Below are 18,316 nucleotides of genomic sequence, written 5' to 3'. Positions count from 1 at the left end.
CTTTTTAAATCATTCCGCTGAATGGCTTCTAAGTTTCCAGTCATTTTGATGAAACAAAATAACAGCAATATCAGTTCCACAGATTTCAAAAACAGCAGCTTCTTGTACTCTATTTTCTGGAAGGGAACCAGTTAAAGCTTCTAAATTTTTTTATGAATGTCTTTTGCACATAGTGCTTTTATAAATATCAGATCTAACTGTTTTCCAAGAATTAAGAATCCAAGAGTGGTCTTGTAGAATGTTAATTAACAATTGCATTCTAGCATGTGCATTTTTCTCATGGTAATGAAGCACTAATCACTTAACAACTTCATGTTTTCATGGAAGAATAGCAAGCATAATAAAATCGCCTGCATCTTGATGAAAAGTAAGTTTTATTTTCAGTCTGATGATACCATTCGTGTCTCTGAATGGTCCTAAAGTTTTTAGCTTATCGTCTTGATCATCCTGAAAAGAACCATCTTGTATTATTTTTAGTATTTTTCGGCTTCGAGAATCTCTTCAGCAGGCAAATAACATTGTTTCCTTTCCGGTTTCTCCAGTCGACAAAGAATCTAAATGTCCATTCCATTAAATTCACTGTTTTCCTGTATTTAAAAGTAATGATAGTACCAATTTCTTGTAACCGTGGAGCATGTTGACACTAAGCATTTCTTTGCAGGTAATACTAAACCTTTGCTCTTCTGTTTACTAACCTTGTTTTTATCAAAGTGAAAATCAGTAACTAGCCAGTTTTCACGTGGTAAATAGAGCCAACTAGGACCTAGCCACTATTTGATCTCGGTAAAGTTTTGGCTGAACAACCTCTGACAGGCAAGTCTGCAGGATTCATAGAACCAGGTACATGCCTCCATTTTTCTTATCTGACGTCAAATTTCTTATTTCTCTTGCTGTATTTTAAACAAAAATATTCCCTTGCTTCTCGAGTAATCCATGTAAAAGACTGTGGATGACTACATCTAAAAGTAAACTTCATACTTCTGGCAAAATTGCAAGGGATGGTGTAGAGGCGGTAATAGCTGCAAGCATTTCAAGTCTTGCGATGGTAATTTCTTGACTCTCTGTTGGAGACACTACTCCTGGCTTGTATAAGATGAATTTTAATAGCACCAGAAGTCTCTATTCTGATTAATGTAGCCATTGCATAAGCCTGCTTGCTGGCATCACACACACACACACACACACACACAAAAAAAAAAAAAAAAAAAAAAAGTTATGGATCGAAGTATTTTCATTAGTATTTGTGAGACCAAAATATCTAGGGAAATGGATTTCTTCAACATAAACAATATCTCTAATCTATTTCAAAAATTTGTTTTTCACTTTGAAATCTACTTCTAAATCCCAAGTTCTTCAGTTCCAAGTCTTCCAAATTTCTTTAAGTAATAACTTAGGCATAAGGATAACTAGACAGATTACTCCAAGAAGATTGAACAGTCTATGTGCGGTAGATAAAGTGGTTCCTTTGGTTACCTTCTCAAAGTATAAATCTTTTAAAGATCTTGTATTTATGCACAGAGTGTTGGACTTTCTATTCCAAACTCAACGCTCTTGTTTCCGTGGGAGTTTCAGGATCGGCGTGTTCTCTCTGCTGAGATCGAATTTTCTTTCCGCCATTATCTCAGATGATATTTTAATGAGGGCATTAAGCTCTTTTTTTGCTGCTAAGTGATAATTATTGGTCAAATTTAACAGAAAAGGATTGTACAGTACATCAAAACCTACTCAACAGTGCCTGTATTCTTTTAATTTCCTTTATTTTCAGTCCATAAAAACTTCAGATAATTCCTGTCTGCACATAAAAGACTTTTAAAAATGCTTTTCTTATATCAGTAATGACACCTGTGGTTTCTTTTCAAAATCTTATCCAACAATTCGGAACTAAGACTAAGATGTCCTTTTACTTCAGCAGATGCATCGAATACTGCATTATCCTCGTGGTGTTATTTTATTTTAGGCCTCTATCTGGAAGGTTAAGACCTTGTGGTGGCTTTTTGTTTTTATCAACCTCCCTTATTTTCCATCTTTAAGAAATTCCTGAAAACATTTTCATAATCTTCGCTAAGGGACTCTGACTTAAGACGTCTAACGTTAGCATTCAATTTCTTCAGTGCCGACCCATAATAATTTGGAAGTGGGGGATGATTTTACAGCCATGGCAAATTTACTAGAAAACTGTACTCAGCAACATGCACTGTACTTAGAAAGTGTTGTCCAACTTAATTTGATTTTTGCTAAGTGAGGGGTCAGTAATACCAAGTGCGTCTGAAATCCACAAACCTGTTATTGAGTTTATCATGGATAACATGGTTGTCACTAATAAAGATGAACACTTTCCTCTCGAGGTATCAATTATTTGCCCCATAACAGATCATCCAAACCTCATTTCAATGGCAACAAGACAATTGTTGAAGCCCACCTGTGAGAAGTTTTCCGGCGACATCTGCTCCAGTTAAGATTTCAGTGGGACCTGTATTGTCATCTATATCATTTATGTTAAAAGCTGCTAATTCTTTCAAACAAAGCTTGTTAGAAACTGGTGGTACAGATTCACAAATAACTTACGGGCTAAGAACTTTAAAACTGCAGTTATAATCTCCTCGAAAAGTAGACAAATACAAAATAAATATATTGTGTTTACATGCACCTGTGTTTTCACCTCCAAACAAGAAATGTTGAAGATATTCGTAACTCTAGGGGTTTATACCTTATTTCTGGTGCTGCATTAATTCCAGGTCTCGATATTTCTGTTGTACTTGGAACATTATTAAAATACCCAAATTTAATTTTATTCTTTCCATTCGTATGGAAATTTGTTGGTAATTTTTACATCAATTTTTCATTCAGAATTAAAACTCTGCAAGTCTAGTTGAATTCGTTCTTCTGTCTAAACTTCATCTTGTAAAAAATTGAATATACAGACTAAAATCTTTTTCTCTGTTACCTTACTCGCATCAATGTCCTCTCTCTGCATTGACTTCTCTAACCCGACTATGCGTAGATCTGTAGCGTTCTCACGTAATCAGCGTATCCTCTGGCAAAGAAAATTCTACTACTAGAAATAACATAGCTGCGTATTTTCCCCTAGTAACTCCTAGCAACTCAAGTGAACGGAGTTTAACTTATAACGTTCTTAAACAATGTATAGAAGAATTTTGCCTTTGAAAACTAAAGTTAATAAATCTCTAGCATATACTTGAATCACTGTTATCTGTCAAAACACATTTCTACTTGGTTTCGAGCTTTTTCATAATTATTGCCACCAGGTTAAAAGCTTTGAATTAACTCCTCGGCGGGACTACCGTTTTCCGTAGCTTGAGATAGCTATGATAAATTTACCATGTAAATCAAAATTAGGATCCTCATCTATTTTTTTAATTGTTTCCAATAATATAGCCAATTTCTAATATTACCATCATATGTTGCCAACTTTATTTTAGCGTAATGCAATAAAGTAATGTATTTTGCTGACTAACAGTACTATTTTGCACTAAATCCGCATCATGTTTTGGCGATGATTGATTCCTCAATAAGCATTCTAGTTCCTGTTCAAAAGGTCACCAACGATCAATATTACATATCAGATCCATCGATTTCCCTTTTCGATTTCTGTATGAGAAACTTCCTCAGCATAAAACAATTCCTTATAATTTTTTTTCGTATTCAGTCATCAATAAAGCCCTTAATAACCGTAACTTTTGAAATTTTGTCAGCAGTTCTGAACTGACGTTCTTCAAATTCATTACACGCTCGAGTAAATAGCCGTCGAAGCTGTTTTCTGTCTCTTTCTAAAAGTTCCATTATTCAAGTATACTTTCGAAGTAAATTTCAACGTACTCAAAGCAGCCATGTGCTGTCACGGACGCTAGATGACGAATTTTAGCTCATGTAATGCTAGTTTCGAAATCAGAAGGTTGTAAATATGTCTCAAAAAATTGTACACAGATAAAATATGGATGGATATATAACACGAATACTTGATTCGTAAGACTAGATACATTACAGATTATATTGTTATGAATTTTGTGTATATTTAAATAATTTTATTGAAATTTCATGCGAAATTGTAGTATTTTTGTATTTTATTTTTATTGTAATGTGAAAGGACTGAAGAGTTTAAGCTGTGCCAGAAAAATAAGATTACAGGGCCAAGTCTATTTAACATTAAGGTAAATGGCTATCTCGTTAAATTTGTGAGATAGTACCAAGCTGGCAGTGGTTTTGGCGACTATTTTTTGTCGCCAAATGTGGCGAGGAATCACAAAATATTACCAAACTTGGCGACCATTTGTCAACATTTGGGTCAGGTCCCTGCGTAACTGTAATTGATCCCTATATGTAACTGTAATGGTACCCGGCCCTTATATGTAACTTTAACTGCATGTAGCTTCCAGTAACTTCAAGAAATGTAAGATACTAGAGATTTCTCGGCGGCCAGGGGAAAACTATATAAGGCCAGAAACAGCATCAAGTGTCAGTTTTTCAGTTCACTGCTAAATTCGGTCAATACGAAATCAAAGCAGATATGCATCGTACGCAAAGGGGTGCTGAAACATCGTAGTTAACGTTGAAGATACAAAATAAGAATATATATTTTTAACTTTTTTAAAAAAATAATCTGAATTAAAAATTTGTATTTTATTTTTATTGTCATTGAAAAGTTACATGCACCACTTTAACATTTAATACCATCTTTAAAATAAAATACAGTTGATGTATAACGTGTAGTCAGTAATAATTTCCCCTCTCCCCTTATGCAAAATAAAATACAGTTGATGTATAATGTGTAGTCAGTTATAATTTCCCCTCTCCCCTTATGCAATAACAAGAGTAGTTTGTGAGGCCGATGCTATTCGCACCAGTCCTGATTCGCACCAACATTAACCACGCATGCGCATTGAGTTGTCGGATCCGACATTTGAACCCAATCATTTGGCGACTTTCAAAAGATTAGAAAGGAAAATGGTTTCCTTTTCTTGTATATATAGAAAGAAGGAACACATTTCCTTTTATTAAAGTATATATAAGAAAGTGCAGATTTTTATGTTCACAATGTTTATCGTTTCCGGAGCGGTTGGAATCACTGGTTTGGGGGGGGGGACAAAACCTTGTTTACATTTTTTGTACTTCTTAGAATACATTTAGCTTCAAAGATATGTTTTGCATCAAGACTTTAATTCATTCCTCTTTGAAAATTTTCGTCTTAGAAAAGATAATAAAAATTAGACAGAGGATTTCTGTCTAGAAAATTTAGACATGAAATAAGTTAAAGGCGATTATATCAACTATTAAATGAATAATTAATCGTATAATACTGGTTATTAACAATTTTGTATTGCTGTTTATTTTTTTATAGAAATACTTGGCAATTTCAGGACACAAAAAGTATTTCAAAGAACATTGAAATATTAGTACAAACACATTAATAAATTAAATTTAAAAAATAATGGGATGTAATTTAAAAGACAAAAATAATTTAATGTAAGAGATTTAGATTTAAAAATTTGCACACATAAATTATTTATCAAAATTTATAAGGTTTTATTTCATAAATAACTCTGATTTTTAAATATGTCTTTAGAACATATAAACATGTGTGGATACTGAAAAAGTGATGAATATATAAGAATATTATAATGTTCAGTAAGTTTTCTTATTGAATAATAAATTCTGACAATCGTATGCTATAAGACTAGGGTCTAAGTTTGCATAAAAATTCCTCTGATAAATAAAAGAGTTTAAGTAATTTCTGAAATTTTCTTTTTGTCAATACCTTAAAGATTTTTTAACTAATTACACGTCCTCGCTTGCAATTAGAATCATCATTAAATCCCTATTTTATCTAATCATTTCCTGAACATTATCATGTATATAGAATGACCTCGTCTTTGTAACTGCTAATTATTACTTGCAAATTATTCTCTTCCTGGTGAACTATTAATAACCCTTTCTACTGAACTATTAACAACCCTACTGCTGAGTTAGGGTTAACAACCTTCGCTCTCGCTACCGCCTGCCTTACGGAAATCGGCGTAAAATGCTGGTACCTGGGCTGATTGTGCGCATGCGCGAACGTAGGTGGTGTGAATAGCTTCTTGACTATTCGCACCGTCGGTGCGATTAACCACTGCGAGTTTGTGATCCTATATCCTTTATTTCATAGGTTAATTAACTGTGTTTATATTCTTGTAATATTTGCATTCAAATTGTTCCTTATGATTGTATATTATTAGAAAATAAAATGTCTAGTCTTTTTTTTTTTTTTTTTTTTTATATATTATTTTTGTTAATATAAGCATCCTTAAATTTCAGATGTCGTTGAACTAGTTTGCCCCTAGCCACTTAGACCAATCCCGGATTTTTTCCGTTATAAGGCAACACGCGCCAGAAATTTTTTTTGTCTAGAAAAATATGTATGAGAACTTAATATTTCCAGCGAGAAAACATAACTGTCGTCGTTAGCTATTTTTGACTCTGATAAAACTTTTTATGAGAACTAGATTGAATTTGTTGGATTACAGGAGAGCACTCGAGGGCAGTTTGCCTAAAGGGAGTGATGCTTTCGCGGAGAACTTTTTAACTCTTTGACTACGAATTTTATTAACATTATTTTGTTACAACATTATACATTAGGCAGCTCATATTTATTCTTTTCTCTATGTTCATCTGTGTACAACGATTACAGCGGCGTCTTAATTTTCCAAGTATTGGAAGATGATCCCCAACATTCAGGAGATTCTAAGTACTTTTAACCCAGCAGTAATTTTTAACCTTTTAGTGGGACATATATGTCCCCGTTAGTAGTCAAAAGGTTAAGAGAAACGTCTTTATATTCACGTTGCGTATGGTGGAAGGAAACAACGGAAACACCAATGTAGCCAACCCTGTTCGCCAGTATATGAACTGGGGACGAATAATCAGTGTTCAGCGATCTTAGCGCCTGGTGGCCCACTAGCGGCTGAGCGGTAAGTCCCTAAACATTAGTAGTTTTACCCGAATTGTAGCCCGGCGAACGGTCTGGCTTCATGGAAGTTTTGGGGGTTTTCCCAATTCGCAACGTGAATACGTGAGTGGTTAAGACCACTGAATATTGGTAGTTTGACATTGCCTAGATTCAAACCGAGGCGAACGGTCTAGCTGTATGGTTGGTATTCGTGGTTTTCCCGGTGTGTAACGTGAATACGAGCTAATTTCTGTCAAAAAGGCCTTCTGTCAAAAAGTCCTCCACGAAGGCCTCCTTTTCGGCTGATGGCCCTTGTAGCTTTGCCATATTTAAATAACTTAATCTAACGTAACCTAACCTAACCTAAACGCAGCCAAAGAACGCTAGAATTGCTTTTCCTTAATCAGTTAACCTGACCTAGTTTTAAGCTCGGTCGTTGGTTGCCTAACATAAGAAATTTATCTCTGAGGTTAGCTGTTTCAATGAACAAAAAATGAAACAGAATACTACACTCCGAAAAACTTTTAATTGACTATACTTACTTTAAATAACAAGTCTACTATTGAAAGGAATAAAGAAAAGTAGTGTTGATACATCTTTTTGTAGAAAACTGTTTAGCACGTGTTGACCTAATGAAAAAAATTCCTAGCCTCATTCGGCCGTGATGCAAACATTTATCAATTTCATAAATGATTTAGAAAATAAAAAATTGTGAAAAAGGTAAATAGAAATGTTGTTTCAATATAAGCTAAAACTTTATGAGGGCCGGATTAAGACCTTTAGAGGTCTTAAGCACTTAAAAAATTTTGGTGTCCTCATGTATTGTTTTTACGCCAGTTTTTTTTTTCATTTCTTCTCTCTCTCTCTCTCTCGGTTTGGTTTAGCTGCATCATGCACTCCATGATAAAACATGCAATGAAAAATATTTTGATGCCTCCTTTTCTGAATACCTGAGTACCTTTTTGTGGGCCCCTTTTCTTTGTTGCCCTAAGTACATGCTTATATTGCTTGATGGTTAATCCAGCCTTTCTTACAGTGTATATACTCTGGAGCTCCGAATTTGTATTGCTGTTTTCATTGTGATTGGTAACTGATGTAACAGGTCCAGGCTTTTACCGAATTTTTATGGTGTAACGATCGCAAACCTGCTTGTAATTTGGTGATCGGTTTTCAACTGATTTAATTTATTAATTGAGTGCATTGAAACTCTAAAATAATTTAGCCAACTTCCAAAGATTTTTAAGGATTTAAATAATGGTTTCATCATAATTTATTTGCAGTTTCCCCCTTTTTTTTTAATTTGGAAATTAAGGGGTATAAAACTTATTTTATTAAAGCATGACACCTGACAAAGATTAGGCTAGATGGCTGTTACTGCAATTGCATGATCTGCGATCAAACGTTCAATAGATGTGTAGTCGTGCAGTCCTTTTGAAACTGCCGGTGTGTTATTATTGTGCTTGTTGACTTATAAACAAAATAAGAACGAAAGATTTTCCCGCCGTAGGCAAAGATATTCGCGGCAGTGGCTCCAAGCAGAGCCTTTTCATTTATATAAGTCATTTCAAATTACAGATGGATAGATTAACAAAAATAATTCAATAAAAGTTTATGAAAATAAATTGTAATATTTTAATAAATTTTTTGAAAGAATAGAATTTGACGCTTTGTTAAACTTAGCGGCCAGGGATCTTCATTTAGTGTTCCTTTGTTCTTGAGCATTTGGTGTAAATATATGTTATCTTAATTTTTGTTTGTATTAAATGTTATGTATAATATGTAAAAATTAAAATTTAGGCTCATGAAATATTTATCTGTGAACTTTATAAATACCTGAAATCTTAATATGAACTTGTATGCTGTAAATGAGAAATAATAATTTCTGTCTAGGCATGTACTTGCGTAACGGCGAATGTGAAAGTAAAATCTTATATATTATCTTATATAATTCAATCATATTTTCGACTAAATCGATCATTATAAAGCTAGACTGCGTAATTTATATACTGAGAAATATATGTAAGCTCATCATTTGTAATCTAATATCAACTATACGCTTTTCGCTCTTCTTACGCCTGTGTTCTTCTAGTTAAAATGTTATTTGCGATCTCTTCTCGTTTCTATCACCAGCCATAATACTGTGGATGTCGCCTCTTACGCTATTTCAACTGTATATTAATTACTTCAGGTAATATTATGGAAAATTATGTTTGAATAACGGTAATCACCATCTACATTTTCACGCTGCATTTTTGTTATTACGTATTTGTATTACATATGTACTGGTAATATTTATTAAAGGATAAATATGTTATTAAGTTATATTTAAAAGCTAGAAATGCTTATCCATACGAAGAGGGATCCTAAACATTTCGGGATAAGTAATCTTTTATTTGTATAAATAATACAGGTATACTTAGTGGTTATTTATTTATTTAACCAGATTAAGAGATGTATGTTTTTTGTCATTAAATATTACGCTGTGCAAGTTCTTTCTTGATGTTGGACGTCTCACGGGAAAATATTCGGAGTGCACCTTTTGTAACTAGTTGGGATTTTGAGCTTGGAACTAGTATGATTAATAACGAATCGGTATAGTGACCTGTGATGGTGCGTGAAATCCCTTCCATTTTGGAATAGTTGTCGCGGTGCCGCAGCGCCTGACGTCAGGGGTGCGGATCGATATTTTGAGTTGAAGCGACAGAGGAGATGGCGCATCGTGAAGAGGAGGACGCTCCGGCCCGCCGGCCTTTGTCTCTTGAGTGCCCTCCACGCTACCAAGATTATCTTCATATAGCGACTTTTGAATCGGGTTAGCTCTTTATTTTTTTCAACCTCTAAAAATTAAACGGTCACAATCTAGTTCCTAACTTTGATTTATCAGAAAGCATAGTTTTCGGAGGTGTCATCGGGCTGTGTTGTCATACTTCCACCCACAAACTGTTGGAGATGTGTTTTTGATAATTATTTTGTTCTATGACTTGCGTTATCTTGCAGTGGTCAAAATCTCTTTTGCATTCTTTAGCACTGTGTTTGATGGTCAGTCACTTGTTGATTCCTCTTTTTGCCATTAGGGAGAACTATTTTTCCCCCTTTCGTTTTATTTTCTTATTGATTAATTATTCAAAGGATGGTAAAAATAATTTTTGAATGTTAACTTTATCATGAAGTTATTTCGTTGGATAGTGTTTTCATATTTTAAAATGTGTTTACTTTTTTCTACTTTAAAAAAGATGATGGGCCCCCAGAACGCACTTTGATCAATTTTGTTTATATAATGAATTTAATGACGCTATTTTTAAGGCTGCGTAGTTCTTACTTTTATCATACCCTTCTAGGTTGATTAATTTTATATGTCATACCGTACCTGACCGTTTTTTATTACCATAAGTTTAATTTTCAGCTATTTTGATGATGAAAAAAAATTTTTCCCCATATTTCTAGATAATTATTTTGAGCCATCAGAGGAGAAAGCATTTGATGCAACTCCTGACAGTGGAATACATGATCTCAGTGCGACTGATCCTGAACAAAGAGCCAAGCTTGAAGAAGAGTGGAGAAATGAACTGGCAAAGGTTTGTTCTTTCTTCACTTAATCTTAGTTTGCAGTGTTTTTCATTATAGCTGGGAGAGAAAAGTTGATGTTGTTGAACCTTCTAGAAGTTAAATCTCGGAAATAATAGAGGTTTTTTATATATATATAGAGAGAGATAGATAGATAGATTTAGGTTTTAAATTTTATACTTAATTGAATTATATTTGAATATAATGTTTCTTCCAAAAATTATAAAGGTCTAGCTATATTTCTCTCTTTAGGATTATATATATATATATATATATATAATAGATTCTGTAGTAGAATGCAGGCGGTTGAATCCATAATGAACTGCAAGAATTTTGATGTCTGAAATGCTGATTCACAATCAGTAAGAAATTTGGCAGTCGAAGGTATATTTAATTCAACTTTTATTTCAGTAAACGTGTTGCGGCCACAATCAAGTTGGCACATTAATTGTGCCTATTCCAAAAAGTTTACATTTTAGATAAATTTGCAGCAGGAAAGAAACAGACAGAGTGCGAGCAAGTGTGTTATGTTCAGGGTGAAGTCTTAATTCAGACTGAGTTAGTTTAGGTTCTCAATACATTCTGATTGGATAGTTAATATTGCTGTTAAATTACTATTGGCTATTTTAGTTCCATTTACATCATCATAATTATGTAAGAGTCATATGACATGGTTTAGTCTCGAAATGATGCAGTGCAAATAGAGATTACTATTTTTAGAATAGAGAAGGAAAATTAATTTACGCTGCTAATTTAATCATTTACATATTCTTTATTTTTCTTACATATTCCCCCCTTCAAGGAGAAAAAGGCGTAGTGACAGAGAAGCCTTTTAATAAAAAGCATTAAAGCACTAGCAAATGAAGAAAAACGTAAATCATAAAATTTTGATCAACATAATTAAATAACTATAAAGTATAAATTTTGAATGTCAATTTTTGAAAATAAATTTAATTTTAGAGTTCTTTTAAATTTTTCAGCATTTTAGTCCAAAAGACTTTTTGTTTGAGAGTTCATATAATCATAATTCTTCAGGGAAGGCTTTTATTATCACAGAGTATCACAAATAAAAACTTTTACATAATCATTACTTATAATTAAATTCAAGACACATAAATATTTATGATACTAATTTCCATATTGATAAATTATATTTTAACACCATGTATATAATAGTAACATTTTCAGAAATTATGGTTTCACCATTATTATCTTTCATTTGCAATTCCTGATTTTACCAAACTGATAGGCATCACAGTACTTCTAAACAAACATTTCCATCAGTAGAGCTATCCTCTTGAGCTAAGCAGTGTTTCTTTTGCACTAGTGGCTCAGGAGTGCTAAGGCAGTTACTTGGAAAGGCCTCCGTTCTTTGCATAAGGTAACTGGTCTTTGTGAACTGCACTAATACATTCCATAATTAAAAAAAGTATAATAGTATATAAAAAAATTACATTCACTCATAAAATGAGAGAACTTCAACATTATCTATATGAACAGGGTAAAAGGAACAACTGTACAGAGGTTGTAACAGGCCTCTGTTTTGAGACCAGTATTCTCTCAACATACTCTATACTTAACATACAGTGACCCATAAATTTTAACATGCATTTACCATAATTTCATATTATTTATCTGTATTAATTTCACTTATTTCTTTAATGTTTTCAAGATAAACATTGAAGAAATTCATATAATTTAAAATTTTCAAACAATAATTTAATTCTTAAAATATTTCAAAAATTCAAAAATATAAATTTGGAGACATTTAAACAATAATACGAAAATATGAATCGTATTAGGAACTTTTTCTAAGTGAAATCTTAAAAATTCTGTACTTAATTTTTATCAAATTCAGTATCTTTTAACTCAAATATACAAAACTACATTATAAATTATTCATAAAAATTTTTAATTAATGACTTTTCATCTTAAAATGATTTAAACAAAATATTACTAGCAATAAATCATAAAGCAATGCAATTAACGTTTAAATGCAAAGTTATTTTAAAATTTAATTTACTTGACGAAAAAACGTTGGCTTCGTAACTAAAACTTATTAGCTCTTCAACATCTTAACTTTGATGATATTCCATTCTTTGAATCAGAAGAGTTCTGAAATGCAAATGAGCACAAAACACTGTTTGGTACTTCACATTTCACCAATAAGGGTTGTTAAACTTCAGAACACTTTGAATGTTTAATTTACTTTTACGCCATGATCGAAAATGCATAAACATTGCAAATACTTGAAGAGAACAAGAAGTATTAACCATATTTCACTATTCTGCTACTCTGATCAAATGACCTTGATTCAAAACACTTTTTCTTCTCTCCTTCAAAGAAGTGCACTGTGATGTACTTTATTTTTCTCTTTTAGATTTTTGAACACACCGTTAAATCTCTTTCATTCTTTGATGCAAAAAACCAGTTTGATGATATCTAACTTTTAGAATGACAAACTTGCAGATACTTTTCCTCTGGAGTTACAGGCAGCAGGTACATACCGAGTCGACTCTGTTGTAGAAAGTTGTGGGGGGTCTTCTGGTTTTGTGTAAAATAAGAAAATTAGAAATGTAGTAACAACAGTAAAAAAAAAAAAAAAAAAAAAAAAAAAAAAAAACATAATTTTAGTAATACTATAATAAAATTTATGATGTTAAAATATAAGTTATTATAATGAAAATTGGTTATGTTTTGAAAGTTTTTGAATTTTTTGTGATCATTCAGAATATATAATGTGTGTGCAAAATTTTTACAACTGTGATATTGTGTACAAAGCTTTGCACTGCAAATCTGAATAACAAATTAGCTATTCTTAATTCAAACAGCACTAAAGTGTACTCCTTTGGCCTATAAAAAATATTTTTTGCATTTACAAAGAAATTTATCGTAAGTTTCTCCTTGTCTGTGATTTGTAACATGGTTGGATAAGTCTGGAATTCTCACCAAGCATGAGGTCAACATAAAAGTTTACCATGCTGTTTGCCATTCAATTACTAATATTTTTTTTTAAGTGGTTTTAGAGATCACTCTGTGAGTTGATACTCGCATGGTGGTAAAAGCAAAAAATGATCAAAAATTATTCTCAGGTTGATGTTAAGTTATTCAGTAGGTGTAAAATCAACAATGGATAGAATAATTTTCAGTTTGTGGTAAATGCCAAGCAGAAAGGCAGCTATAGAGCCAATAAATTATTGATCATATAAATTTAAATTAATAAATGATTGTGTTTTTTCAACAAGCAGGTGTTTCATTTAGTGATAAATTGAAATTAAGAATCAAGGCTTTCAAAGTACTTATTATGAAAAAATGTCTCCTGCGCATGCTGGAAGCATTAAGCGTAGACTAAAGTAAGAACGGTACTTTCAAAATATGATTCACCCCCCTTTTTTTTTTTGCAAAAAAAAAAAAAAAAAAAATCCTTAAAAATTATTGTTGGTGATTCGGAGGTTTGAATGTTAGATCAGTCCAGATATTGGACATAGAAATTTAAGACTTTGTGCTGTGTTCTAGTCTTGGCATCATGTAATGATATATTGCATAAATTTTCATAAATAATTTATTAAAATTATGTTCCTAAATTAATTTAAAGATTTAAAACAAAATTTTAATTTAAATTATTTGTAAGAATAGAACTTATTAATATCTATATTTTATTGAAAATCAGTTTTTATTTTATAATTCTTTTTTTACTCATCTAGACTGAAGAAGAGATAGCTACACTGAGACAAGTTCTCTCAGCTAAAGTGAAATATGCTCAAGATGTTAAAAGAAAACTTGGCATTACTCCTTGGAAAGAATTACGAGAAGATGTTGAACAAAGTTTACGGAATATTCAAGAGACGCCTGCGTGAGTATTCATTTGCTGTTTGTAGAGTTGTGGGAATAATTTCTTAAACAATGAATGTTATTTTTGTTAAAGATTTGCTAAATTTTGCTGATAATATTATTAAAATGTCTTGATAATATTGATTTTTATTAATTTCCATGTCTGCCTTTAATATGGTTGAGATTCCTTATTCATTCAATACCTTAAAATGTAAGAATTCTATGAAAATTAAAATGCACAAACATTTGAACTCGGTTGCATGGTAATGGGATTAAGACTAGAGCACTGAAATTAAATCCTGCTGTTAGTTCATTGCTGAAAATGTTTTGATGGTAAGAACTTTCAGTAATTCTGAAATCAAGTAATGTCAGTAATTCTGAATTTGTGCAGTAAATATGTTCATCTTACAAGTGTTTTTCATTTCACTTTCTCTTCATTTTTCTAAATATCAGCAATATAAACATTTTTCTTAATATTATCTTCATATTTATTAGTGCTTATAACATTATTATAGTTTAAAGATGCTCCTAAGTCTGTTATGAACTTGAGTTTAGCAATTATGTGTTAATAATTCATTGTTAGAAATAGGCAGGGAATTGCTGCCTCAGAATAAAAGTAACCTATTGCCAGTATAGGTTTAAATTTTCCACAGTAGCAGTTGCAAAACAGCCATGCCAGTGACTAAACTGGTGAAATACTGGTAGTTTGCCCTGGGTCCTGTTTTCAGCAGTTAGATGGCTTAGCTGATGTTTTTCTTCATGTATAATTTAAATATGGGCCAACTTCCTAGCAGTCTTCCATGTATGGAAAGGACGCCTTGACTTAAACAACAGTGTGTTCCAGACGGAGGTGCAAGCAATTATAACCGCGGTAGATTACATTTTCAATAATAATATAGAACGGGCGAAAATTTTCACTGACAGTATGTCAACGCTTCTAGCACTAGATAATCACAACCACACCTCGCCCTTGATCATCAAATTACAACAACTTTTACAGCGCAACCCGCAGAAACATCTCTCCTTAACATGGATCAAGGCACATGCAGAAAATGAGGGGAATGAAGCAGCTGATAGCCTGGCCAAGCAAGCAGCCACTGATCCAGAAGCTGAAAAAATCACAATCCCAGCCCCTCCTTAATACCTCAAAGGGCTATTACGGGGTCAAGGCCTAAATCTTTGGCAGGAAGACTGGACGCACTGCACAACTGGAAGACGTACATACAGCTACCTCCCGAAAGTCAGCACTGAACACAACATTGCAATAGCTCCTCTTACGGCTTATATTACGGGACACGGCCCATTCCCGACCTACTTCAATAGACATGGCATAACAACCACGGACATATGCGCCTGCGGAGCGGAAGGCTCCCCAGACCACTATGTTTTTGAATGCCATCTGACAGCAGGAAATCACCTCCCTCTTCCTATCAACAATAGTGAAGCTTATCACCGCTTCCTTATAAAGCACAAACCGGCAGTAAATACAATTTGCAAAGTTGTTAACAAGCTCAAGAGAATGGGCCAAGATTTGTGCTCTCCTCATTAACCAAAACTCTCAAGACATGATACACTAACTAAGTCAGCATGCAGTTCCACATTCTCAGACACATAAGTCTACTCCTAAAATTTACATAAGTCCCTATTACAGACACCTTTCAAATAATGTACAATCAAATGTATTTAACATTTCCTCTTCTGTATATGCATAATACTTAATTTTTTTTTTATTTTTATTTATTTTATTTTATTTATTATTTATTTTTTTTTCCCCTATGAGCCTGTATTTTGATCCTATTATTTTGTAACTGTATTTTTGTATCTGTATATTTAATTTGTATTTTTATTAGAATTTTATTGTGAATGTGCAAAATTACCATAGCAAATTGCAACAACAAATGTCAAAATGGTAAAACGAATGCAATCTGCCCTTGTATGGCCATGTAAATGATCTTGTTAACATCCTAAAAAGCTCCCGAGGCGGCCTCTTGAGGCCCCAGGGAGTTGTTCCTGGTTAGTGGAGGGCGCGGGACACATGCCTGTTTACCTCTGTTAGACATCAGGCGTCCCCGTCCTCCGTTACCAACCAACCAACAAAGGCATTATTTGTTATGAGCTGACAACTGTAGTGTTCTTTGCTGAGTTCACCTCAATATTGCAATGAAGTTACCTTCCTAAGCTTTGAAGGCTTACCTTACCTGTGCTGTGTAAAATTTTTCTCCCTTCCCTCTCTTAATGGTAACTTTACCACTGATTATTTTGCTGTAGCTTCATCCGTGTAGGTTTATTGCAGTTCTTCTGTCATTATTGATTTAAAAAATACATTTGACAAGAAACAAAGGGACTAATTGTCATTATAAAGGTAATTTTCGAAATGTGACCATTTTAAAGATTACCAAGATTTTTCTTTTTTCGTGTCCCCCCCCCCTTTTGTATGTGCATGTGCGATGTGTGTGTAAAATGTATAGCAGTTTCTTCTAAGGAAAAGGTAAAGTAAAAATGTTATAAATAAGAGGAGGGAACTATCTCTAGCTTATTAATGCTTTTATTAGTGTTTTAAGTGTACAAGAAAAAAGTTTCTTTTAATTGGTTTTGAATAATTTTTATATAATTTTATTTCAAGAATCAAGGAAGTTGGAGGCAAGCTTGTTGAATGGAATAGTGCTATCACGAGTGCACCCATGTAAGTCTTCTTGTCTTACCTTTTTAACTATATTTTTAGTTTCCGATTTCATGAGAAACATTATACATATAAATCTGGGTTTAAAATAATAATGCAAATTGAGCTGAATCCCTACTGCACCATTTACTGAAATGCATGACCCTTACTTTTAATGTTTTAATAGACAAAGTTAGTAAATGCTATTAACATCGTGTAGCCATTTTTTTTTTCGACCAAGTAAATATTTCAAAAATGTTATAACATGCAACTGTTAAATATTTGAAGAAAAAAAAGGTGACAGAACTGCTTTTAAAATCTTTGTATTTTAGAATTTCATTTCATATTGAGATATTTTCATATTGAGATTGACATTGGACACTGCTTAATGTGACGAGCATATGTCCACGCCTGTTTTGGTAATGTTAACTGATTGGTAACATTAAATGATGAGGGACAAAGAAATTCTTCAACATAGCTAGAAAATTTAACTAATTTAATATACTAAATATAACTTGAAACGTATAAATAGGTATTTTGCAGCGTTTTAATTAGAAAAAGGCAAGTTTTTTGTGAACTGTTCTTAAGATTTCTGGATATTATTCGACTGATGCTGTATCCCTAATCTTAACACTTGAAGAGCATCCCTCATCGGAAGAAGAGTCCCCAATGTAAAATTTAAAATTTGGCAAAAAAAATGTAACCTTAGTTTTGCATAGATTTTGTCTGGTAATTTTTATTTCAGTATAAAAAAAAAATTGGAAGAGGGCTTTGTGTCTGATTGCTCTCAAATTGATATTGTAAATCTATGCCAGTTTACATTGTTTTCTTGCAGGGCTGGTGTCAGGGGTTTTGCCACCCAGTGTAAACTCTGCAGTTTCTAAATTCTGCTGTCTGGTTCATAAGCACCAGCTCTGCTACAAGCCTTGCTTTTTTGCCTAATTTGAAATTATCCACTAAACTCAAAACTAAGCTGTTTGGCTACTTGATTTCTTATTTGGAATCATTCCCTACCACTTTGTAATTTTAATTTTCAATTTTGAACTTACTTGGCTAATTTACTTCAGAATAAAATAATTTATTGTATAGTATTTTGATCATATTAACGGAATTTATTTTTATTACAATAAGGGATTCATTTTCCATGCTTTCATATGCAAACGGACGGGACTTCGGCAATGCAGTAACAATATCCATATGATAGATAACATTAGCAGTGATCACATTAAGTAGCATCCTTTTGTGATAAGCTTTTATATAAGTTTTTGCACATTTCTACCATTTATAAAATTACTTCACTTGGTATAATTAGCAAAAGC

The 18,316-nt window shown here is 32.7% G+C and overlaps 1 protein-coding gene across 4 annotated transcripts in view; it reads left to right on the top strand.

Moving 5' to 3' along the window:
• LOC118191761 (uncharacterized) overlaps positions 1-18,316 on the top strand; it is a 72,187-nt gene that overhangs the window by 23,864 nt on the left and 30,007 nt on the right. For 2 of the 4 annotated variants that reach the window (XM_085809789.1, XM_085809788.1), the window contains exons 1-4: positions 9,601-9,755; positions 10,388-10,518; positions 14,212-14,360; positions 16,962-17,021. In XM_085809789.1, coding sequence (XP_085665915.1) covers positions 9,653-9,755; positions 10,388-10,518; positions 14,212-14,360; positions 16,962-17,021 — 443 coding nt within the window. In that variant the 5' untranslated portion in view covers positions 9,601-9,652. Of the gene's footprint in view, positions 1-9,600; positions 9,756-10,387; positions 10,519-14,211; positions 14,361-16,961; positions 17,022-18,316 lie in introns of those variants that run through there. The other 2 variants (XM_085809790.1, XM_085809791.1) reach the window with 1 other exon arrangement.

Source organism: Stegodyphus dumicola, chromosome X2 (assembly GCF_044657685.1).
Source record: "Stegodyphus dumicola isolate Sdum_Otavi_A_Nest chromosome X2, ASM4465768v1".
Lineage (NCBI taxonomy): Eukaryota > Metazoa > Arthropoda > Arachnida > Araneae > Eresidae > Stegodyphus > Stegodyphus dumicola.
The sequence above is the reverse complement of the archived record's forward strand: the minus strand, read 5'-3'. Positions and strand labels throughout refer to the sequence as shown.